Genomic DNA, 25477 nt, shown 5'->3' with positions numbered 1-25477 from the left:
AGGAGCTACATACCACCATGAGCAGTGCTGTCCCTACTCTCAACTTCTGTTTTTCATCTGTCAGTTGAGCACCCAAGCATCTTCCAGGATGTCAATTTCAAAACAATGCCCTATGGTCATCTGCAGGAACCCTCCTGGAACAGGTGGCTATGAGTGTTGAGGTCACAAGAGGCCTTGTCCTTTCTTAGGGTGCTGAACACTAAGGTTGTCATTTACATTTTCTATAATCTAAAAACTTGGAGTATTTGAAATCTCATCTGTCCTATATCAAAAAGCTTTGACTGAGTGGTGACCAAGGCCTGGCAGATTAGTGATGGCCACACAAGCAACATGACATGAGACTGTGGAAGGCATGCACACTCCAATGGAAAGAGCATTACCCACTGGGTAGCAGGGAAGAAGGAAGACTTGTCCCTGTGAATTATCATAGCAGGGACCAAGACAGATTGAGTACCAAGTGGAATGAGTTCTAGTCATGGTCCCTCCTCTCTTTTCTTTTCCTTTATTTTTCTTTCTTTCTCTTTCCTTCTCTTTCTTTCTTTCTTTCTTTCTTTCTTTCTTTCTTTCTTTCTTTCTTTCTTTCTTCCTTCCTTTTTCTTTCTCTTTCTTCTTTCCTTTTTTCTTTCTCTCTTTCTTTCCTTCTCTTCTTTCCTTCTTTCTCTCTCCTTTTCTTTATTCTATTTCTTTCTTTCCTCTCTCTCTCTTCTCTCTTCTCTCTCTCTCTCTCTCTCTCTCTCTCTCTCTCTCTCTCTCTCTCTCTCTTCCTTCCTTCCTTCTTTCCTTCCTTCCTTCCTTTCTTCTCTTCCTCCTCCTCCTCCTCATTTGGTTTGTTTGTTTGTTCATTTGTTTTGAGACAGGGTCTCTCTGTGGTAGTCCTGGCTGTCCTGGAACTCACAATTTAGACTAGAATGGCCTCTGCCTCCTGAGTGTTGGGATTAAAGGCATGGACCACCACCTGATAGGTTCCTCTACTTTTAATACTTAACATTTTAAAATTATTTTAGTGTGTATATATGAACATGATGCATGGGAGGGCACAGTACAAGTCCAGAGGTCAAAGGACAACTGTGTAGACTCAGGTCTCTCCTTCCCCCTTTACATGGGTTTTAGGATCAAACTTAGGTTTCTAGGCTTGTGTGTTTCCCTCTATGCCATCTCACCATGCCTCCGGCTTCCCAGTTCTCAGAACCTCAGTGTGTGTCTCTCTATGACAGTGAATGGGTTGGGGTCCTAGGCTTACAACCTGTGTTGTGAACCTTCAAGCCAGGGAAACCCAATTTCACCTTGTCATTTACTTTTTTTTTTTTTTTTTCTGGAGATCATTCTTACCCTTACTAGAATTTGTCCACGGGGGGGCGGGGGGGGGATTCCAAGGTTTCACTCAGATCAGATATGAAATCTAAACAACAAAAATTGGTGCTAGTCTCAGGGGCAAAAAGCAATAATGTGTCCCAATTATCATGCCTTTTCAGTATGAAAAGTAGGCATTAGTTGAGCACGCCTCCTTGCTTACACACATTCCCCAGAAGAACCATAACCATCCACAAGTGGGAAGCCTGAGGCAGACTGCATGGGATGGATAACTCCCACACGATGCTGGTGTGGCATCCTGCTCGCTCCATTCCAGCCCTTGTGTCGTAAGCGCCCCTCCCCCACCTCTCCGAGGTCTGCCTCATTGTATAGTCCAGGCTGGTTCCGAACTCCTCACGTTCTTCTGACCTAGCTTTCTAGTCCACCACCACCAAGGTTCCAGCACTTTTTACTAGAAATGGCTGCCTGACTTGGGACAACCCTTGGCTACCTCAGTTTCTCGCTTTGTGGTGGTATTAGTGAGGAGATTGTAGAGTGTTAATTGAGACTGCCCCACAGGAGCAGTTACCCACGTTGTAAAAAGTTACAGTAAATTAGAATAGCCTGACGTAAATTAGCATACCGTCCCCCTCCCTTCCCCACCCCCACCCCGCATTTTAACTGCAGCGTCAGCAGCATCTTTACACTCTGTGGAGGCATCCCGAACCTGATCCCCTTTTGGCCTCAGCATTCCATTTGGTGTCTGGATTTTTTTTTTGGAACTAATCTGCAGAAGTCAGAGACAGTCACTCCCCAAGGCTCCAGGTGACCACTCCTGCTTGACTCCGCCCCACGGAAAGAAGGTGAGGTAGGGGGCGGGGCTGGTGGTGGGGGTCGGCAGGATTGGTGAGTATACTGGCCCTTCTGGTCAGTCCTACACCTGTCACTCTCCTATGTGTGGGCCACCTCTGTGACGGGCAATAATGCTGCTGCTACTGCTGCTGTTGCTGCTGGGACCTGGACCCGGATTCAGCGAAGGTAAGTGAGGACTGACTGGCTTCCTCCAGCCTGGGAATTTTTCCTCACTGCCCCAACAGCTGGTTCCAGCACCCTGAAGCCTTAAAATCCCCAGTCCCTTCATCAGATACCCACACATCCCATCTTCCCAGACACCCACGAGTCATGTCTTTGATTCCTTCTAGAGCCCTCCACTCAGGCATTTCACTCAGGAACTCAGAAGGGGGAGAGGGGTTGGTATCAGAGTCCTCCCTTCATGAACCCCATAGTTACTGCAGTTCTCTCCAGCAGCCTGAAGCTCCTAGCCTCTGATCCTGAGTCATGTGAACTGGCTATCACTTCTAGAGGAGGTTTTCTTCACTCACTCCTACTACTCTAGAAAGGCCCCTCTTGCTGATTCTGTAATCCTAGAGTACAATAAAGCATAGAGGCACAGAGCCAGACCCGGCCTGGCCTTACCTGGGTACGGAGGTGCAGGTGTGAAGCCTCTGCTCCTGGACAGGCTCACCCAGATCAACATCTCAGATGCCACAGTTGCTCCGAGCAGCACTTGGCCAGCTAGTACACAGCTCAGGGATGCCTAGGACGGCCCATAATGGGCGTAGACCTTGAGCTTTTACAATGCCCTGTGGGTCCTGGCACTGCCATTGGAGGTTGCCCACAGGTAGACAGAGCAAACAGACCCCAGCCTGGCCTGCCCCACCTATGTTGGCATACAGGGAGTGTTTTCTTTGGTTCCAAACTTAGTGCCACTGTGTGTCCCTCACCTGGGCCCTTCATGGGCAGTCTTAGCCTCTAAAAGCAGAGTGGCTGGGGGTGGGGAAGGGGGAGCTCTGCAGATGGTTTCAGGGTATGATGTTGGGAGTGGTTAGGCTAGGTGTGTCTCACCTGGACTTGGTGGCTCCTGAGGTCAACAGACCTTTCCTAGAAGCCTTTCCGTGTGCCAGAGCTACTTGAGTCAGAGATCTGTTCTGGAAGAGCAAGCTAGAAGGGCACCCCCAATAAACAGGCAGCAGCATGGGCCATTGGCAAGGTAAGGCAGCAGGGAGCAGGCTGAAGAGAAGGCAGGGGCAGTAGTGTGATGGCCTGACTGGAGGGGAAACTGGGTTCTGGGGAGGTAGGAAGGCTTCGGGATCTAGCTTGGGATCTCCACTGGAGCTTGGGGGACAGTGAAGCTGGGAGCTACATCCCAAATGGGAACCAAGGAAGGCTCAAGGGAAGTGTGTGGGCTATTAGAAGAGAGCAGACTTATCCAGAGAGGAAAGTATAGCCCAGGCTGGCCTCAAACTTACCATCAAGCCAAGAAGAAGCGTCACTTCTGATCTTTCTCCCACTGTCTCCCAAGTGCTGGGATTACAGGCGTGGGCTACCTTGTCGTCTGGGATGGAACCCAGTGCATGCCAGCAGTGTGTGCTTCCATCTGGGTTATGCCCCGGATTCTCTAACGGAGCAGATTTTTCTTCTGATCTTCTGATCTGAACCACCTCTAGGAACCTCCTCCCAACTTCTAGAATAGAACTTTTTCCATGAAAACATGATTCTATTTAAGTTTAGTGGAGAGCCCTCAAATAAGTTATTGTGATGGAAACATGCTCTAAATGGGAGTCACAGCAGCCCAGGGCAAGGCTTCACTGCCAATGTACTCCATCTTGGAATAGGGGTGGAGAGGATTTTGTGGGTACATACATCAGCAAATAGACTTGGGAGTTTGTCCTGCTCTGCTGCAGTCCCCCCTTCCTTAAACACAGACGGAGAAACACCAGTACATCGGCTGTAGCCTTAGCTCCAGTGCTGTGGGCTGTGGGAGTGTGAAGGCTGCTTTTTTTCCAGAAGGCCTCCTTTTTTATCTTTCAAATGCAGCCTTTAATGGTACACACCTTTAGTCCCAGCACTCAGGAGGCTGAGGCAGGAGGATCTCTGTGAGTTTAAGGCCACCTGATCTATAGAACACATTCTAGAACAGCCAGGTCTACACGGAGAAAACCCTGTCTTGAAAAAGTAAAAAAGAAAAAAAAAAAAAAAAAAAAAAAAGAAAGGGAAAAAAAAAAGAGAAAAGATCTGAATTTCAATGGAGTTTGTATTGCACAAAGCACTTTATTCTGTGACTTTATGCCATCTTATCCTGCACTAAGCAAATGAGGAAAGCAGATCACAGAGGTATGTAATTTGTCCAAGGTCACATACCTAGAAGTAGGATCAAACCCAGTCAAGTTGCTACATCTAGGTCCTTCTTGGGCCAGTGCCTCTAGCTAGGGATAGGGAAGCTCTGATCTTGAACCTATGACCTTTGTTTATCCCTTAGCAACCAGGAGGTCACATGTATACAAGCGTGGACTCCTGGAACTGGCAGGGACCTTGGATTGTGTTGGTCCTCGATCTCCAATGGCTTACATGAACTATGGCTGTTATTGTGGCCTTGGTGGCCATGGAGAGCCACGTGACGCCATTGACTGGTGAGTGTACACTGGGCCCAGAGTAGAAAAGGCCTCCCAAGTCCTAGGACTGCCAAGGGCTATGAGAAAAACACGAAACTGAAGTCCAGTTTTGACTCAGAAAGATCCCAGAACCTAGCATTACCTTGAATACAAATGGCTCCAGGGTCAGTGAGGAGGTCTTAGTGCCAGCTAACCTTCATCCTGGCTGTGGCCTGACGCTTTCATTGAGGATAACATAAAGCTATCTAGACCACTGTACAGCCTGAGGAGCTCTGAGGATCCTTTCCATTTCATTGATAAGGAAGCTTACTTCAGAGCCATTAAGTTGTTTATCTAGTGTACAAAGTATGGGCATAGGTGAGAGGGGGAGGCTTGGAGCTATTAACTCTTTGTGAACCAGGAAAAGCAAGTCACACTTGCAAATATGCACATACACACATTCATATACACACATTCTTGTTAGGCCCAACCACCTGTCTCATCCACTCCACTCATTCTGGATGAAAAATAAGCTCCAACCTTTATTGTCCAGAGAAAAAAAAGCGCTTCTACCTTTTCATTGCTGAATGAGAGAAGCCCTGCCCCCACTTTCTCAAGAGAATAGATCACATGGTTTTCCAAGCATCTTTACACTCCAGAAGCTCATCATAAGTCAAATAAGAAGTTTCAGCAGCAATGTTTCCATTAAGATGAGTTATCTAAACATTTATTATCTGTTACTAGTTCCACACGTTCATTAAGAGTTTAAAACAATAATTCTTATATCTTAAGTTGGCATGGTTTTGTCAAAAGGCAAATTATCTGTCTTGTGTCTCACTAGTACTGAAGTTTTATATAGATCAATTCAGTCATTATTTCATCTTCTGTCCTTGCACCCACAATAAAGTATCCACTCCCAGTTATCAGCCAATGGTTTCACAGCCATCCCAGAAGGAATGCCTTCCCTGGTCACAAATCTGTTCCAAGCCTGCTTTCTAGCCTAGTGCAATTAGCCTGTGACACATGAAGAATTACAGAGCCCTAGTTGCAGCCTTCATACTATAGAGGGCTCAAAATTACCTGTATAAATTTAGGAATTCCATAGAATCATTATTAGGAATTATGAACTCATCAATTTGTCTACAAAGTATATCTACAAGATAGTACATCTTTGTTGATCTGCAGAAAAATCTGTCTAATAGGGTAGGTTAATGCCCAGGAATTATTATATTATTTTAATAATAACAGGAAAGGCATGTCAGCTCTAAGAATCAATCCTGAGATGAAGTCTCTTTGGACCTTGCCTTTTAGAGTACATCTATTGTAGAGTATGCAGTATGATAGCTATCTCCAGAGAGCTCTTCCTCCTTTTTCTTTTTTCCTTTTTGATGGTACTAGGGGTTAGACCTGGGCCTCAAACATGCTAAACAAGTGATCTCCACTGAGCCCCACAGCCCTGGCTCTCTCCTTTTTTTCTTTTAAATAAGAATAAACACAATATAAATTTCATTGCTTTATAATATTACTATATAAATATGTTACATTATAATTATGAATATATTAAATTATATATTTACTATTGTGTGGGCCTCAAGAGGAGTAGGAGAAGGAGGGGGAAGGAAAGAGCTCACATCCGGCCAGAGCTCCTGTGCTCTGGGCAGGCAGATGCAGGAGGGCTGCCAGACGCTTTCCACTCAGCCCTGGGTGGGCATCTAAGCCACTGACCCCACTCGACGGGGTCAGTGGGGTCAGTGACTAAAAGTCACACTTCTCCTGTGGGACTGTGGGGGCTGTGGGGGCGGTAACTTCGACAGGAGCCAGGGTTCCAGGAGACATGAGGGAATGTCTACCGTCCCATGTAGGTGAATTATCACCACTAGGTATTGGGGTTCCACATCTCAGCTCGACTGGAGAGCAGCCTGTCTGTGCATAGCCCATTGCCCCACACTATTGTTGTTATTTCAATTATCAGTGCACTTGACTTCAGTATTTGCATTGGATTCCCTTGCATGCCTTTAGTATAACCTAGATGGCTCCTGACACCTAATGGCCAAGGAGGTCATTGGGTTGTCCAGGCAGAAGGCACAACCCAGACCCAGGAAGGAAGGGAAGATTTCCAGGGTAGTTGGGGCTCAGAGTTACAAGGAGGCAGGCAGGGGTAGAAAGGCAAAGTCAGGGAGTGAGTCTGGGCAGGCATGTGCAGCTGCTACAATTTTTCTCCAGGACTGGTACTGTGAGGGACAGTGTGTCCATCAGAGGACACTAGCTCCTTGAGAATCTTTGTCAGATGGCAAGGCTAGCAGAATTCCCGCTTTTACACAGCTAGGATCTGCCCACTTTCACCTTCAGGTGCTGCTACCACCATGACTGCTGCTACTCTCGGGCTCAGGATGCTGGCTGCAGCCCTAAGTTAGACCGCTACCCATGGAAGTGCATGGACCATCACATCCTGTGTGGTGAGTGCCCTATACCATGTGACTTCCCCAAGTGCCCACTGGACATCCTACAGATCCAAATGGCTTCTGTACCCTTGTGGTAAGGTACCACTGCTTGTAGCTATCCACAGACCACATGGTAATGTCATCGAAACCTTGTAACACACGTACACATGTAGGTATTCAGTGTGTGGACCAAAAGGAGAGAAAAGATACAAGGTGTAAACAACCTAAAAGTCCATAGGAGGGGATTGAGCGATGTGTTCATGGTGCATCCAAACTGTAGAATATACTCTAATCTGGACAAAGGATGAGGTAGAACCATTTGAGAGCCTGGCTCAAACAAAATATCAACAATAAAACCAACCAACTAAACAAACAAAAGAAAATTAAAAAAAAAAAAAGCTAAATATAGAGCTGGTGACACTATGTAGTTTTGTCCCTTACCTCCCTGGATCTGAGGGTTGAGACCAGGGCCTTCTTCCTTCCCTAGGTCTACTACTGACCCAGCATGCCAAGTGCTAGGATTACAAGCATGCTCCCCTATCCTGGAAGGAAGACACCTTTAAGGCTACTGGGCAGTCAGGGATGTAGCTAATGGTAGAATACTTGTGCAGTTGTGGGGACCCTGGGTGACAGAGACTAAGGCTTCATGGTGCCCCTCCATTTATAGTTTTCTTTCAAATAACTTTAAATGCAGAACTGACTTTTTAAATACTCGGAGTGCGTGATCACACAGATGAACTGTGGGTAGGAATACAGTGGGGCAGAGACCCAGTACTCTGAGGAGCTGCAAGCAAAGTAGGTGACTGGCTCCTCCCCCTTTTTCTATTTTTCTTTTTGATGGCACTAGGGGTTAGCCCTGGGCCTCAAACATGCTAAACAAGTGCTCTCCACTGAGCCCCACAGCCCTGGCTCTCTCCTTTTTTCTTTTAAATAAGAATAAACACAATACAAATTTTATTGCTTTATACTATTACTAGATAAATATTAAATTATAATTATGAATATATTAAATTATATATTTACTATTGTTATTATTTCAATTATCAGTGCTCTTGACTTCAGTATTTGCATCGGATTCCCTTGTAGCTTAGAGGCACTCCAGTGTAGGTCTGGGGACCAAACTCGGGTGCTTTGGAAGACCAGGAGGTCATCTGAACCAGTGAGCCATCCTCCCCAGCCCCGCTTTGCTTAGCTGGGCTGGGGATTCAGGTAGCTCATTGGTAGAGCACTTGCTGAGGATATTGACAGCCTGGGTCCCATCACCACACTAACAAAAATTAACTTTTAAAAATTTTTAATTATTTTTATTTTTAGAACTTGTAATTGCATCATGTCTCCCTTTTTTCTTCCTGCCAAACCCTCTCATGTACCCTCCAGGCGTCTCTGTCTGTCTGTCTCTCTCTTCCCTTTAAAGCACATAGGCAAGCTGGCAAGCTGGCTTAGCATGCACAGGCATTTGCTGCTAGGCCCAATGGGCTGAGTCCAACCCCCAGGACCCACAGGGTGGAAGACGAGAACTGGCTCTAGCGAGCTGTCGTGACCTCCTGTGTACACTCACAAATCACAAATATAGGTGGATCAAGATTTTGTTCAGATTTGCCATTACTCATAATTTCTAGTTCTCGCTCTCACTTTCTTCTTTTTTAAAAAAAAAATTTGATTGCTATTTCGGGGCTTTTGCAGAGCCCACTTGAGATTTACTGATAAAAATGTGGAGACATTTATATGGTATTAGGCTGTTGGCCTTTCGCTGGGGCAGACTCTCAGCTATGATCTACCTTAACCCTGCCATTGCATCCCCACCACATTGGTCTATCTATCCCTTTACCTCCCTGCTTCCTTCCCATCATGCTTCTCACTTCCCATCATTGCCTGCTCACTCGGTTCTCACCTTCACGCCTCTCCTTCCTGCCTCTCTCTTTCTGCCCCGGCTGAATGCCAGCTCTTTACTCTCTAAAAAGCCACCCTCCAGTCTGGACCAATCAGCAGCAGGGCCGCGTGGATCCGGTTCTCTGGGTTGCCCTTTGGCCTAGATGAGGGCTATCTGACTGCCCTCCTAGCCGCTTGCTTTGTAACACAGTAATCTCAGAAAATCATCTTTTGGTCAGGTGGAAAGGACAAACATTTACATAGAAAAAGCTGGGAATGGGCCACTGAGAGGACAATACCAAAAATTCTGCCAGCACTTAGTTTTGTTCCAGAACAGCAATTACCAATTAAAAATACAAGCCATTTGACACAATGTGTGGGGGAAGGTCATCCCAACAGAGTGCTGCTTCTGCTTCTCTCTCTCTCTCTCTCTCTCTCTCTCTCTCTCTCTCTCTCTCTCTCTCTCTCTCTCTCTCTCAGACAGGGTTTCATTGTGAAGCCTTGGGCTGTCCTAGAACTCACTATATAGACCACACTAGTCTCAAACTCAAAAGAGAGAGATCCACCTGCCTCTGCCTCTCAATTGCTGAGGTGAAAGGCATGCACCACCACTGCCTGGAGTTTTGATTGCTTTTCAAGACTGGGTCCTACATAGCCCAGGCTGGCCTTGAACCATTGTTCTGCCTGTCTTTTCTTCCTGGATTCTGGATCATAGGTATTTCATCTCCGTGGACTATAGGAGGATTTCTGGGGCTTAGATAAAAGCCAGCATTTATCAGGAACTTGTGAAACAGGTTTTCTATCTACAAAAAGAAGTTACTTCCCGTATCTGTGGCAGAAGGGATATATGGTTCTCCATTGATATACACCTGTGGCAGATATTATAAGCTGTATATATCAAAGGGGTATATCCAAACCCATGCTAGCTTCCAGGCTCCTGCAGTCCCTATTCACAAGTACCTATTATATATTTCAAAGCCCTCACCTAGTATCCTGCCCCTCTCACCTCCTCTTCTACCTAGAACTCCCAGGCCTGCTCTGCTTGTCTCCCAGCAGCTACTCATCCTTATTTTCCTGCCCTTTTCTCTCCATCTCTCCATTCTCTCGTTTGTGGTCTCCATTCTATCTACCTTGCAGATAGCCCTGGTGACATCCAGTTTATAGAGGTTTTGCTTTGTTTTTTTTAATTCTCTGCTCTGGACTCTTTCTTACACATGCCTCTGGTTATTTTCTTTCTTATCCACAACAAAACCCTTCCCCCAACGGACTGGCCACTGTGGCAGGCTCTTTACTGAGCCCCTCCACATACAACTTTCAATAGGATTGTTTTTTTGCTGTTGTGAGAATTGTTTATGTTTTGAATTTTCAGCCCTTCTTGTGGCTGCTCTCCTTTCTGTGGGTTGTCCTCCCTTCAGAATAACGTCCTTGAAACACAGAAGTTTTTCATTTTACTGACATCCTAGTCAGTTATTCTGATACATTAAGCATCCATTGAGAGCCAGGTGGTGCTGACTACATACTTTTAATCCCAGCACTTGGGAGGCAGAGGCAGGCCCCTAAGTCCAAGGCCAGCCTGGTCTACAGAGTGAGTTCCAAGACAGACAGGGCTACAAGGAGAAACCCTGTCTTAAAAGAACAAAAACCAAACAAGCCAAGAGCCCACTGAGAAAAGAGCACTGCAGAGGTTTACCTGTCTGTCTTCTTCTATTTCTTCTATGACATTTTTGGCAGTGGCCCACTTTGAGTTAACTTTTCATACAAACAGTGGGGGTAGGTCTGACTTCGTTTTTTGGCATATTGTTATATAGCTGTCTCAACACTGTTAATAAGATCATTCTCTCTTGAATAGCATTAGCACCTTTGTTGAAAATCACTTGACTGTAGATGGGCGATGGTCGAAGTACACAGAAGTGATAACAATCCATTTGGGCTTCAGTTTCCTTACCTGGAAGTTGGTATTGTAGGGCGAAAAAAAAAAAGAGTTCAAAACATGTTAAACAGATTGAGGCTGTGTGTGTGTGTGTGTTTTGATTTCCCCCTTCCTCTCCCACTCTCTGACTCTCCACTAAAACCACAGCTTCTGGAGACTGTCTGCCCTGGAGGCAGAAAGAGCAGGAACACCTTGGGTGACCAGCTTTAGTATGCACTGCTCTTGGCCGGGGTTCCCTAGAGGGAAGGCAGAGCTGGTAGTATAAAGTTGGGGTGGGCCAGATGGCTCAGTGGAGAAAGGTGTTTGATGTCAAGTCTGATGACCTGAGTTTGATCCATGAGACCCACATAGTAAAATGATAAACCAAAATGTGCTGTGGTATGTGTGTATTCCTGCCTTTCCCTATCAAAGAAATGGAACCCTTCCAAATCAAAAGAAATACATAGAAAAAACTGTTTTAAAGGGTGAAGTTGAATCACTGTGGAGACATTAAAACCCTCCACCCCCTTTTTTTAAGTTTATTTTTTGGTTTGGTTTGGTTTTGTTTGAGACAGTCTTTCTATGTTGTCCTGGCTGTCTTGGCTTTTGCTATATACCAAGCTGGCCTTCACCTCATAGAGATCTGCATCCATGCATCACCATACCCTTGTCATGGCATATGACCATGACTGTGCACCAGGCACCATCTTATTTAACCATCTTTCTTTGAGATAAAGCCTCATATGTCCCGAGCCAATTTCAAACACACTATGTAGTCCAGGATGACACAGAACTTGTGATCCTCCTGCCTCTACTTCTGGACAAGTGGTGCTGGTAATGGAACCTGGAGCTTTGTACATGCAAGGCAAGCGTTCTGCTTCAACTCAACTCACCTTTCATTTTGTGTTGGGAATGGAGGCCTTGAGGTAAGAAGTGACCTGTCCATGACCTGCTAGCACGGGCAAGAGGCTTTGTGGAGAAATACTTCTTATAGCTTTCCTACCCTCCCCTTCAATGTGCATGTTCTCAAAAACACGCATGTGGAAATGGTATTCAGGGAATGTTCACTGCTGTGTTTGCTGGTGGAGCCTCTGTTTGTTTTCAGAGCTCTTTCCCGGAGGAAAGAGCCAAGGTCTCTGTTATGCATTTTCAACAAAAATATTCTGTTAGTCTGCTTAGAGATATTCTGAGCATAGTTGTTTATTTAATTACAGGTTTGGCCTTTTTTCCATTTATGGGCCTGACAAATATATTTTAAAATTTCAGCTTATAATAATATTTACTAGCAGGCTTTAATTTTAAGTATAACCCATGGAAGCTATTTTTCCTTTTCCTTTATATATTATTTATTTATTTTTGAGATAATAGTTTCACACCATAGCCCAGGCTGACTGGCCTGAACTTTTCAAACTTCTGTCTTAGTCTCTCGATTGCTGGGATTCCAAGTGTGCTCCAGCAAGGCTCACTCCCTCCAAGTTTTCATTCTTCCGGAACAGTGAGCTTCCTTGGCTCTCAGGACGTGAAGAGGTGAACCCGTCTTACTTTTGAAAGTCTTTCTTGCCAGGGGGAGGACTGGTGACTCCTTCCCAGGTCTGTGGCCTTGGCTGAGTAACCCCTTCCAGCCTCACTTTGTAAAATGGGAATAATGACACATAGTTGTGGGCCAGCAAGATGGTTTTAGTGATTAAAGATGCTCCTCCTCCCCAGCCTATGGCCTGAGTTTAATCCTCACATGGTCACAGGAGAGAACCGATTTCTTCGAGTTGTCCTCTGACCTCCATAATCATTCTGTGACACACACGAACAAACAGAAAAAAAAAAATAAATGAAATAAAACAATTTTAAAAATGAAAACTTAGGGGAACAGTTGCTAGGTTTATATGAGCACTGGAAATAATATAAAGACCTGGCTTACTCTCTCCACATTGTCCCTCCCTCCCTCCCTCTCTCCTTCCCTCCCTCCTTCCTTCTCTTCCCTTTCCTCCTACCCCCTCCTCTGTCTTTCTTTCCTTGTGTGTATGCATGCACATGCATATGTGATAGTCAGAGAAAAACTTGCAGAAATCAGCTTTCCTTTCACCATGTGAGTCCTGGGACCAAGGTTCCTCGGCTTGGCAGCAAGTGCCTGGTGCCAACAGAAGAGGGCATCATACAGAATCAGAGTTAGAGACTGTTCTGAGCCAGTGGGTGCTGCGAATCCAACCCAGGTCCTTTATAGGAACAAGTGCTCTTAACCTCTGAGTCATCTCTCCAGCATCCTCCCAAATAAAAGCAGATGTACCACATCTGCTGTAACATGGACATAATAAACTTTAAGAACATGATGCAGAGTGACAGTAACCGGGTTCAACAGGTCACATGACTCCATCTGTATGAGATAGTCAATCTCTGCAGACACAAGAGACTCAGGATCAGCAGTGGGAACATGAGGAGTGGCTGGTTAAGGTGCACACAGTGTCTTTTTGGTAATAGAAATGAAGAATTAAATGAATACTAACATTGTTAATGTACTTAAACAAATTTGTTTAATTAATTACTTAATATTTAGTCAATAAGCTGTCTTAAAGTGACTGTTGTGGAAATGACTCAATGACCAAAGCAACTTGGTGGGGGGGAAAGAATTTATTTGGCTTCTGCTTTCACATCACAGTTCATCACTGAAGGAAGTCAGGACAGGAACGCAAACAGTGCAGGAACCTGGAGGCTGGAGCTGACGCAGAGGCCCCGGAGGGGTGCTGCTTACTGGCTTGCTCAGTCTGCTTTCTTATAGAATTCAGGACCGCCTACTCAGGGATGGCACCACCCACAATGGGCTGAGTGCCCCGCCCCCCATCAATCACTAATTAGTAAAAAGGCCCAGGTCTGCCTACAGCCTGCTCTTATGGAAGCATTTCCTCAATTGAGGTTCCTTCCTCTTGGATGACTCTTTAACCTGTATCAAGTTGATGTAGAACTAGCCATTGAGCAACAATTCTTTTGCAGTGCTGGGGCTTGAGCCTAGTGCCTGCCCCATGTATGTTAGGTGAATACTACTGAGCTACATCCTCAGCCCTCAAATTAACAGACTACCTCTCCCTCCTCTTTTTTTTTTTTTTTTTTTTTTTTTTTGAGATTATCTCACTATTTGGCCATGGCTGGCCTGGAACTTGCCTTATAGACCATGTTCTCAAGCTCTTGGCAGTTCGGAGGTTTCATTGTGGTTGGTTCCATGCCCTTCACCCATGATACGGTTGACTTTCATGGCAGTGGGAGTTCCAGGGAGGAGACTGTTTACTTTATGGGAGACAGACAAGGAAGGAGGAGGGACTGGGGACTAAGCGTAGTCTTCAGAGACATGCTCCTAGTGACTGTCTCCTCCAGCTAGGCCCCATTTTTTGAGTCAGGGTCTCTTGTAGCCCATGCTGGCTTCATGCTAGGTAGTCGGGGATCACCTTGAATGTCAGATCCTTCTGCCTCTTCCTCACACTTGCTGGGGTTACATGAATGTGACATGATGCCAGTTTATTTGGTGCTAGAGATAGAGCCTAGGGTTTTTGTGCATGCTAAGCAGTCACTCTACCAACTCAGGGGCATCCCAAACTCTGGGATGGGAACTGTGTAACAGCCTATCTCACCCAGGATGTGTGGTTGCCATGTGAAGTGGGGAATGATCATGTCCTATTTACTTAACCTATTTGTTTTGGTGGTGGCAGGAATGGAACCCAGGGCTTCATACAAGCTAGGCAAGTACTCTACCACTGAGCCCTACCCTCCGCTGTTTCTGTTTAACATAAAGGGTGGAGAAGGTCACACAACTCAGAGTAAGAACTGCAAACTGAGGCCTGATGGTTGCTAGGCACCCAGTCTTACCTGAATGGATTCCTAAGTGAAATAGTGTAATATTGACAAAGAAGAGAAGACACGAGCTTGTATGGAATTTGGACTTTCCATTTGGCATGCCTAGTCCCTTTCTTTCTTCTTTCTTTCTTTTTTTTTTTTAAATGATTCATTTATTTTATTTATATGAGTACATTGTAGCTGTCTTCAGACACACCAGAAGAGGGCGTCTGATTCTATTATGGGTGGTTGTGAGCCACCATGTGGTTGCTGGGAATTGAACTCAGGACCTTTGGAAGAGCAGTCAGTGCTCTTAACTGCTGAGCCATCTCTCCAGTCCGACAACTCCCTTTCTTGTAGAAGCTGGCTGTCATTGCTACTTCTTCAAGTGGTCTTCAAATGGGAAATTATCAGGTGTCACATAAATGCAAACTATAACCCGTCCTGCCTCCAGCTTACACTCCCCTGGCACTTATTCTCATGTGCCTCTGAGTCTCTGCTCTAACCTCAGTTTCCATACTTCTTCCAGGACCAGCAGAGAACAAATGCCAAGAACTTTTGTGCAGGTGTGACGAGGAGTTGGCTTACTGTCTGGCAGGGACCGAGTACCACCTGAAATACCTCTTCTTCCCCTCCATTTTATGTGAGAAGGACTCTCCCAAGTGCAACTGACAGGCTCACAATGTCCCTTTGCACATGGAAATGCAGTTCACTTTCAGTGATCACCAACAGCATGCAATTTGTGCAGGAGAGTCACCGGAGGCCAAGTGCTAAAGCCACCTGCGTTTGCTTTCTCCTTCCATTCAGGAACTCACAACTATGAGCCAGTGGAGTTGCCAGTCTGATGAAGGTTCAAAGTCCTGGGCCTGTTTTATACAAATAGCGCTGTGTTGGGCGTGGTATAATTTTTGAAATTCAGCCTTTATGAGAAACTGTACTGTCTTGTACCTGCTGCAGAGTTGCTGGTCAGATGTGGGTGAACACCTGCTTAGGCTTGGCTGTGGTAATAACATTGCCACATGATACATCTAAGAATTGTAACTGTAATAAAAAAATGTTCCCTAACTGTCTCCTTGTGTCAGAGGTAAATTTTATTTCCCGGAAGCTGGGCGTGGTGGTACACTCCTGGGGTGTCTGCTGGGGTTGAAAGGTCGGCTGAGCCCAGGAGGCTGGTACCAGTGTAGGCAAGAGAGAAGACTTTCTCAAAGAAAAAGTAAATTCTTTCCTGGGCTGGTGGTACTGCTGTGTGTCAAAACATTTGTAAAGCATGTTTAAGGTCCTGAGTTTGATTCCCAACATTTCAAGAAAAAAATTAAAAAAAAAAAATGTAGAACAACAGACCAAACCCTAAAAACTGAAATGGCAGGCCAGGAAAGATGCTCAGTGGTTAACAGTGCTTCCTGCCCTCCCAGGGAACCTGAGTGCAGTTTCTGGCCTGCATATTGTTCAGCTCAACTGCTTTTGCTCTGGTTCCAAAGAATGTGACATATCTGGCTTCTGCAAGTACATGCCTGCACATGCTTACTTGCACAAGTGTGTGCTCGAGTAAACACGTGTACACACACACACACACACACACACACACACACACCACAATTAAAATATTTTTAAAGAGAGATCATTCCAAGCTTTAGAATGGAAGAAGGAGGCCTTTGCTCTTGGCTTGCTTGCCCTCACTCAAGACAGTAAATCCATTCTGTCACTGGCATCAGAACCTATGTCTTTGGGAATTCCAGTGTGTACTGAAGATTAGCCGAGTCATCCAGCCTCATGGACTGAGCAACTATTGCATTCGTGGACTTTCCATACATAAGCAGCCACTGTCTGATTAGCTGGACCACATTCTGTAAGTCATTCTACTAAAATCCCATATGTGTGTGTGTGTGTGTGTGTGTGTGTATAATCGCGCATATATATGGAATTTTAGATAGATAGATAGATAGATAGATAGATAGATAGATAGATAGATAGATTCTGTTACTACATATTTTGGTACCAGAAGTGGTTCTAGAACAACAGAAGTATAAGGATGAATCTTTTTTAAATATCTGGAATAGACTTCAACTCACCAACACATACAGCTACTGAAGCCATTGCATTTACTGAAGCCCATGATGTGAACTATATTATAAACTTAAGATAAATGCATTTCAGTACCATGATTCACCAATGGTGAGTGGCAATGAATTTGATGTCCTAATATATGAAACCTTTGAGCACTTGTGTAAAAATAAGGAAAATGATGATACTGGTTGCTCCTAGTATCTCTGGAAAAACTGAAAAAGGATAGAAATGAGCTCTTTGGTAGAATTAGCCATTGTCTAGCAGAATACAGTGAAGGGCAGTGATAAACCCTGGCTCCAGATGCACATCAACACTCTAAAGGCTTCAGTGTGCCCTGAAAGAGAATCATCTTTCCAGCAGCCAGGAAGTCTAAGTTGCAGACAATCACACCAAAGCCCTCATTATATAAAGTTGACTGAATTACAAGGAAAACTCAAGTTTCAGCTTTGGAGCGTGCCAGTGGTTAAGGGGAACCCTTTAACTTGGGATGGGGATGTGTGGGAGGAGCCTACTGAAGCTGAGAACTTTGAACCTTCAGATTCACAAGGGTTTATCTCACCTGAAAAAATAGTCTCTATTTTCTCAGGTGTGGTGGTGCCAAGGGATGTGGTGGTGCACGCCTTTAACCCCAGCACTCATGAGGCAGAGGCAGGAAGACCTTTTTAATTTTGAGGTTAGCCTGGTGCCTGGTCTACACAGAGAAACTTGTCTCAAAAAACAAAACAAAAAAACAACAACAAAAAGTCGTTCTACCCTCAGCAGAAAATGAGCTTGTCTACCCCTGAAATATTGTCTTTTCTACCTTTGATCCAGGAAATAAATCCTTCATCATTTCCTAAGCCAGATGTGACTTTCTCTGAAGGAGATGCCACCCAAGACAATACTAATGTCCTTCAGGGCCCACCAATATCTGTTCTAGATCTGTAACCAGACTCAAGGCAAAGCAGGTTCCTAGAGGAGAGTAGAAAGTGTTGTCCATGGGGAGGTGTGCTGTATTATTAAAAAGTTTGTTGATTCAAGCAGAAGTCTGGGGAATATGTGTGGGAATGGATTTTAAGGGTATGGGATAATGGTAGAAGGACATAAAACTAGAAAAGGCTGAGATTATTGACATGGGCCCTCTGAGTGGAGATTCTAGGTTTAATATGTAAACTTGCACAGTTAAATAAAAGTGTCAAGGCTGCGAAGCCGGGCTCCACCAACATGTACTACAAGTTTAGCAGTTTCACGCAAAAGCAGAAGTTGGCTGGAGCTTGGGCTTCGGAAGCCTACACTCTGCAGGGGTTAAAACCAGTTTCCACAGAAGCACCGCCTATCGTATTTGCCACACCAACCAACCTGACCTCCAGTGTGACAGCATATGATTATGCTGGGAAGAACAAAGTTCCAGAGCTGCAGAAGTTCTTCCAGAAGGTTGATGGTGTGCCCATCCACCTGAAATGAGGCCTTCCAGACCAAATGCTTTACCGGACCACCATGGCTCTGACACTGGGAGGGACCATCTACTGCCTGATCGCCCTCTACATGGCCTCGAAGCCCAGAAACAAATGAGCTTGCCTGTGGAGGACTGGTTCACTTTGTGACACAAACCCTTTGAATCTTCACGTTTTATGTTTTCCACTTGGATAGTCTACTTAACATTTTGCAAACAAAAGGAAAAGATAAGAATACATTGTTTTGATTTGTTTATGGTGTGCAGATGGCCTGTCAGATGTCAGAGCTTGTTTGACAGTTAAAACTATTGTTTAAGGAAATGTCACTGAGCCATCACTGAGCTGTGCTTCTGCTGATTTCCCTGGAGTTCTGCCGGAAAGTTGCTCTCCAGCTCATTCGTGGCCAGCAGTGCTCAGGGCCTCTGGGACTCAGGCGGTGTCTAAGCAGGAAGCGCAGAAGTAGGGTGTAGGTGTGATTGAGGAAGGAAAACAAAAGCCAGGGGACAGGTGGTGAAGTGAGGGCTGAGTTAGCCACCCTAGGGATTGCTCCGCCTTGAGAGGAATAATTAGCAACCTGCCTCTATTTGTTGGGCAGTTGGTTTCAAAGGGTTGTGTGTCTCGCCCAGAACTTAGGGAAATGTGTGTTTGTTCCATCGTGGGAAGAGCACCTGTCAGTGCTGCACATTAGACAGCTGTGTCAGGAACTCTCCTCTAATAATGCTGCGGCTTTACGTTATGATTGACCTGACTGCGGAATAAACACTGGAATAAAGAAAAAAAAGTGTCAAAAGTTTGTTTAAATGGTTGGGTGAAGTATTTGTCAAAAGATGGCTTACTTCTGGAGTATGCCTGATATCCCTTGGCTTAGTGTTGATGAAGGGATTGTAAGGTTTGGGGAAATTGCAATGCTACAGCGGGTACTCTGTAAAACCTAATCCTCCACAGTGAGAAGGCTCAGGAGACATGCCCTTCATGAGTCCTATAAGACACAAAATAGTGAGAGGGGCACCAGCACATTTGAAGAGCTTTATTGTTGCCCCTTTCCTTGTGCCAGACCTTAAGGTTGAAGATGCTGCTGTCCAGTTAACGGGATTGAATGGAGTTTAATTGGACCCCGATAAGTAGCAGGGGCTGGGTGACAGCACTGAATCACCAAAAGCAAGGTGACTTATAGGTGCATTATAACTGTTAGGGTAGTTCTAATGGACAGCATAAACAAAGCAATGTTCATAGTGGCCTGACCCATAATGGTCAGCACAGGCAAAGTGAATTTAATGGTGGGTGACTCATGTGGACATTTAGTGCTACTAATTACTCATGGTGTTTCCAGGCAGGAAATAGATAAGAAGCCACTGAATTTTTGTTTCATCTGTAGAAGCCAAAAAGTTCTCAAACAAATGAAAAGGCTACACTGGATCACAGCAAGGGGGAATCTCAGCCCATGAATCAATTTCCAGACTTGAGTCAGCTGGCAGACCCAGAACCCCTTGAGTGAAAGGACAGTCAAGTTCCCCTAAGGAAGGACTTTGATAAAATATCTAAACATTTTGCTGTTAGTCTTTCTCCAGCCCTTCCTCAGGGGGATCTGTGGTTTTTTACAGGGGAAACTGAACAATGGAGGAAAAGAAACAATGAGATGGTTCAACTGCTGGATGCTGGTTCTGAACCAGCACTGATTCTAGGAGACCTCAAGAAACATTGTGGCCCTCCGATTAAAGCAGGAGCTTATGGACATCAAGAGGTTAGGGAGTGGCTGGAGTCTGACACACACAAAGGTTCTGTGGATTCCTGGACTCATCCCCAGTCCCCGGATGTATAATTGGGGTAGATAGACTTAGACCTTGGCAGATGTTGTACATTGGTTCCTTGACTTTTGGAATGAGGGCTATTAAGTTTGGAAAGGCTAAATGGAAGCCACTGGAGTTGCCTCTGCTAGGGAAAATAGTGAATCAAAGACAGTGTCAAATGTCTGAAATAATTACAAAACTAGTGCCACCATCAAGGACTTGAAAGGTGCTGGGTGATGGCTGCCACCACATTTCCTTCTGGCTAATGTCCAGGACAGGTGGATCATGGAGCATGACAGTTGGTCACTGAGAATTCAATGAAGTACTGACTCTGACTGCAACTGCTGTGGCAGATGTCGTGTCTTACTTGAACAGATTAATACACCCCCCATACAATATGGTATGCAACTATTGATGTAGCAAATGCCCTTTTCTGGGTGTCTGCCCATAAGGCCTATCAGAAGTAATTTGCTTTTAGTTGGCAATGCCAGCATTGTACCTTTACTGTTTTACCCCAAGTATATATTAACTCTCCAGCCCTGTGTCTAAGTTAGAAGGAATCTTGTCTGTTTCTTCCATAAAATATTACATCGGTGCACTATATTGGCAGCATTATGCTGATTAGATCAAGCAAGCAAGAGGGAGCAACTACTTTGTACTGATTGGTAACAATATGCATACCAGAGAATGGGAAATAAATCCAACCAAAATTCAAGGGCCTTCTACCTCAGTTAATTTCTTAGGAGTCCAGTTGCATGGGGCATGCAAAGATGTTCCTTCTAAGGTGAAGGATAAGATATTGCACCTGGCCACTCCTACCACGGAGAAAGAAGTACAAACTTTAGTGGGCTGCTTATTTGGATCCTGGAGACAGCACATTCTTCACTTGGGTGTGTTACTCCTGCCCATATACCAAGAGACTCAGAAAGCTACTAGCTTTGTGTGGGGCCTGGAACAGGAGAAGGCTCTTCAACAGGTCTAAGCTGCTGTGCAGGCTGTTCTACCACTTGGAACATATGAGCCCTTAGACCTGGTAGTCCTTGAAGTGGCAGTGGCAGATAGGGATGCTGTTTGGAGCCTTTGCAGGCCTCTATAGGTGAATCACAGAAGAGACCTTTGGGCTTTTGCAGCAAGGCTCTATATCATCTGCATACAATGATCCTCCTTTTGAAAGACAGCTTTTGGCTTGCTGTTGGGCCTTTATGGAAATTGAACTTTGGACAGTGGGCCACCAAGTTACCATTAGACCTAAGCTGCCCGTCATGAGCTGGATATTTCTGACCCAACAAGTCATGATGCAGGACACGTACAGCAGCAATCTATTATCAAATAGAAGTGGTATATACATGATCATGCCCGAGCAGGTCCTGAAGGCATAAGCAAGTTACATGAAGAAGTTGCCCATGTAAATGGTTTCTACTATTACAATGCCACCTGTTGCCAAGTGTGCACCTCTAGCCTCATGGGGGCGTGCGTGCCTTATGAGAAGTTGACGGAGGAAAAGATGTCTAAGGCATGGCTTCATGATAGTTCTGCATGTTATGAAGGCACCATCTAGAATGGGACAGCTGCAGCATTACAATCCCTTTCTGGGACAGCCCTGAAAGACACCACTGAAGGAAACTCTTCAGTGGGTAGAACTTCAGGCTGTACACATTTTGCTTGGAAGGAAAAATTGCCAGATGTGTGATTGTTCAGATTCGTGGATTGGCTAGATGGTCAGGGACTTGGAAAGAGCAAGATTAGAAAATATATGAGAAAGACATCTGGGGAAGAAGTATGTGGCTAGAGCTCTCCAAACGGGCAAAGGATATGAAGATACTTGTGTCCCATGTAAATGTTCATCAAAAGGTGGCTTTAGCTGAGGAAGAATTTAATAATCAAGGTGACAGGATAGGCCCATGAACAAAGTGGCCATGGAGGCAGAGATGAGGGTTATGCATGGGCTTGGCAGCATGGGCTTCCACTCAGCAATGCTGACCTGGCTACAGATGCTGCTAAAAGCCAGATCCTATATATGCACCATTCTCTGAGTTGACCTGGTAGCAGCTGATAATACCACTTCCTCCATGGAAAGGACAATGCTTTGTTCTTACAGGAGTAGATAGATACCTATTATAGTTATGGATTTGACTTTCCTAAACATAATGCCTTATGCACAGTATTGCTTCTGACCAAGGAACTCATTCCATAGCCAGAGAAGTATGACAGTGGGCCCACAATCATGGAATCTTGCCACGATCTCCACCATCTTGAAGCAGCTGGCTTGATAAGAAGATGGAATGGCCTTTGGAAGACACAATTACACTTCCAATTAGGTGGCAGCAGCCTGGAGGGCTGGGGCAAGAGGCAGGATATTCTTTTAGTCAGTGTCCAAAATACAGTGATTTCTCCCATAGCCAGGATCCACAGGTCCAGGAATCAAGGAATGGAAAAGGGAATAGTCCCACTCATTATCACGACTAATGATCCACTAGGAAACATTTTGCTTCCAGATCTCTAGGCCTTATAACTTTTGTTGGCTTAGAAATTTTGGGTCCAGAGTAGGGAGCAGTACTCCTACCAGGAATCACAACAAACATTTCATTCAACTGGAAGCTCACACTTTCCCCTTGCCACTCTAGGCTTCTAATGCCTTTAAACTAATATGCTAAGAAAAGAATAACAGTGGAGGGGTCATAGATCCAGATCACCAAGGGGAGATTGGATTGCTTCTTCACAATGGAGGTAAGAAAGATTATGTCTGGGGTGTAGGAGATCTCTTAGGGCATCTCTTTGTGGTACTGTATCCTGTGATTAAAGTCAATGGGAAACTACAAGAGCCTAACTCAGTCAGGATGACAAAGGGCACAGGCACACCAGAAATGAAGGTATGGGTCACTCCTCTAGGAAAAGAACCAAGACCTGCTGAGATTCTTGTGGAAGGTGGAGGAAATACAGAATGGGTAGTAGAGGAAGGTAGTTATAAACACCAGCTATAAACAACCAGCTAAGAGCCAGGTATGGTAGCCCACACCTTTAATGCCAGCACTCGGGAGGCAGAGGTAGGTGGATCTCTGTGAGTTGGAGGCCAGTTTGGTCTACAGAGCTAGTTCTAGGACAGCCAGGTCTACACAGAAAAACTCTGTCTAGAAAAACAAAGTAAAAAAAAAAAATACTAGTTAATGCCATGTGACCAGATACAGAAACAAAGATTATAGTTAACACGAGTGTTTCTGTCTTGTTTTGTTAAGAATGTTTAAGCATAGCCGGGCGTGGTGGCGCATGCCTTTAATCCCAGCACTTGGGAGGCAGAGGCAGGTGGATTTCTGAGTTCGAGGCCAGCCTGGTTTACAAAGTGAGTTCCAGGACAGCCAGGACTACACAGAGAAACCCTGTCTCGAAAAAAAAAAAAAAAAAGAATGTTTAAGCATATATCTGTGTTTTCTTTCCTCAATTTATCGTGTGATAGAACATCAATTAAGAGAGTATAAATGGTTATCATAGTTAAATTTGAGATACTAGAAAAATATATCCCTCAAGGAATATTGCCATCTTTTCTCAACTTATAATATGTTTATAGTTGTATGGATGGTAGTTACGTTCGGTGTGATTATGACCTGGTTAAATATATAATGTATCTGTAATTGTAGTAGAATAATTATATTATGTTTAGGTGCTATGTTATATATTTCATTTGGAAATTAAACATGACATAAGATATAATTGTGCATCAGGTTGACAAGACATAGACTTGTATTGGCTATTCTTGGTTGTTACCTGGACTTACCTAACACCCAAAGTTGAAAGGCACACACCTGTGAGAAATTTGCTTCATTTGAAGTAAGTGGATCCCCTTCTAATCCAGATCTTTGAGGTAGGAAGACCTTTACTTGGGATCTTGAGGCAGGATCATGAGATGGGAAGACAACTTTAATCTGAGCCATGCCTTCTGCTGGAAAGCGAGGGACGGCCATGGAAGACAGAAGCTTCTGCTCTGCCTGCTTGTCCTCCCTTTGCCAGCAAGTCCACTCCTTCAGGGCATTAGAGATGACTTTTTCTGGAATTCCAGGGTATGTATACTGAGCCCTTTAGCTCATCCAGTTAGACTGTGTTTCTGTTCACAGCCGGCCATTGTTGGATTCCCTGCACTGCAGCCTGTAAGTCATTTTAGTAAATCCACTTTCTATATATAGAGATCCAAGTTCTATTACTCGAACTTTGACTAATACAACCCAAACCATTAACCCAGGTCTTGTATTTTGATGCTAATTCTGCTTGGGGGTGGGGATGGGGGGCTGTGGGTGAGGAGTGAATCAGGACACAGGTGACTTCTTGTGAACCTGCTCTCCACCTTAACTTGTAAAATAAAGGCTAGAGCCGGTGATTGCCAGTAGAAGGCAAGGTGGAGCTGCAAAGTTTGGGGGAGAAGGAGGAGAGAGTGGAGGGAGAATGGAGGAGAAGCACGTGGCCTGGATAAACCACAAATTACAAGGGGTCTCATAAACGGGGAATATAGTAGTGTAGTGGTAGATCTGCCCAATCTAGGCATGCAGCTTGTATTCATATTAATTGAGTTGTGTTTTCATTGACCAGGCTCATTTGGGTTGGAGATTTACCACAACCTAACAATGATAAAGAACTAGGCCGAAGGCATGGTTTAGTGCTTAAAGGACATTTGCTGCTCTTTTAGAGGATCCAAAATCAGCTTTAACCCCACAAAGCAGCTCGTAACCAGAAACAACTCCAGCTCCAGGGAATGTCCCAATGTCCTCTTCTGGCTTCTGCATATGAGGCAGACATGGTGCACACACATAATGCAGGCAAAATATTCATGCATAGAAGAATATTAAAAATACCCAAATAAAAAATCGAATTCAAATTTGTATAATCCAAAATACTGTCTGCATTTGTGTCCTTTCCTTGTTTGTTTGTTTGTTTGTTTGTTTTTGGTCTGTTTAATGGTAGCATGTATTTTAAAAAGTTCAGGCACGCATAGGTATTCATTTCATTATAATGAATTTAAAAAATTCACATTGTCATTTAACTGAACAGTGGTCTTTATGTAATCTATTGAAAATATTGTTAAAAAATTAATGTTCTGAGTAGTAGTCCAAACTAATTTTGCAGTAAGATTTAGTGCTATTGATGGAGTGATGTTAAAGAGATGGAGGTAGTTAGAGGATAGCTGGGGATAGGCAGCGGCCGTGGTGTTTTATGGGTTGACTGGCTTCCTCTCTTGGATTCCATGCAGTGCACCTCCATGGCCAGCATGACAATATCTGACTGTCAGTTCTTTAAAACGAGATGATGATTTTACTGCTTTGATTCTCCCTCAGACTATTTGAAGTCATCACTTAATTTTTCTGGTTGGTAGTATTTCCCCAGAACCAAACATACTGTTGTAAGATGCTGTCATAAATAATGAACAGACTGATGAGCAAGCTACAAAAATAAT

At 44.6% G+C, this 25477-nt stretch overlaps 1 protein-coding gene and 1 pseudogene across 1 annotated transcript; both read left to right on the top strand.

Moving 5' to 3' along the window:
* Window positions 1–2214: 2214 nt before the first annotated feature.
* LOC110311666 (group 10 secretory phospholipase A2) lies at window positions 2215–15812 on the top strand. The gene is made up of 4 exons (XM_021185124.2): window positions 2215–2328; window positions 4610–4760; window positions 7071–7177; window positions 15286–15812. Exons 1-4 carry the CDS (start codon window positions 2274–2276, stop codon window positions 15426–15428), a joined length of 456 nt encoding a protein of 151 aa, XP_021040783.1. The 5' UTR covers window positions 2215–2273; the 3' UTR covers window positions 15429–15812.
* A 2211-nt stretch (window positions 15813–18023) lies between these two features.
* Window positions 18024–18602, top strand: LOC110312075 (cytochrome c oxidase subunit 7A2-like, mitochondrial pseudogene; annotated as a pseudogene).
* The last annotated feature ends 6875 nt before the right edge of the window (window positions 18603–25477 follow it).

Source organism: Mus caroli, unplaced genomic scaffold, assembly GCF_978045245.1.
Source record: "Mus caroli unplaced genomic scaffold, Mus_caroli_1 scaffold_17, whole genome shotgun sequence".
Lineage (NCBI taxonomy): Eukaryota > Metazoa > Chordata > Mammalia > Rodentia > Muridae > Mus > Mus caroli.
The sequence above is the reverse complement of the archived record's forward strand: the minus strand, read 5'-3'. Positions and strand labels throughout refer to the sequence as shown.

Bases quoted from the DNA above. Each gene is read 5' to 3' on its own strand.
- LOC110311666 (XM_021185124.2), top strand. From the start codon at position 2,274: ATGCTGCTGCTACTGCTGCTGTTGCTGCTGGGACCTGGACCCGGATTC. The intron at 2,329-4,609 runs GTAAGTGAGGAC...TTTATCCCTTAG, and splicing joins TGGACCCGGATTCAGCGAAG to CAACCAGGAGGTCACATGTA. The intron at 7,178-15,285 runs GTGAGTGCCCTA...TACTTCTTCCAG, and splicing joins GGACCATCACATCCTGTGTG to GACCAGCAGAGAACAAATGC.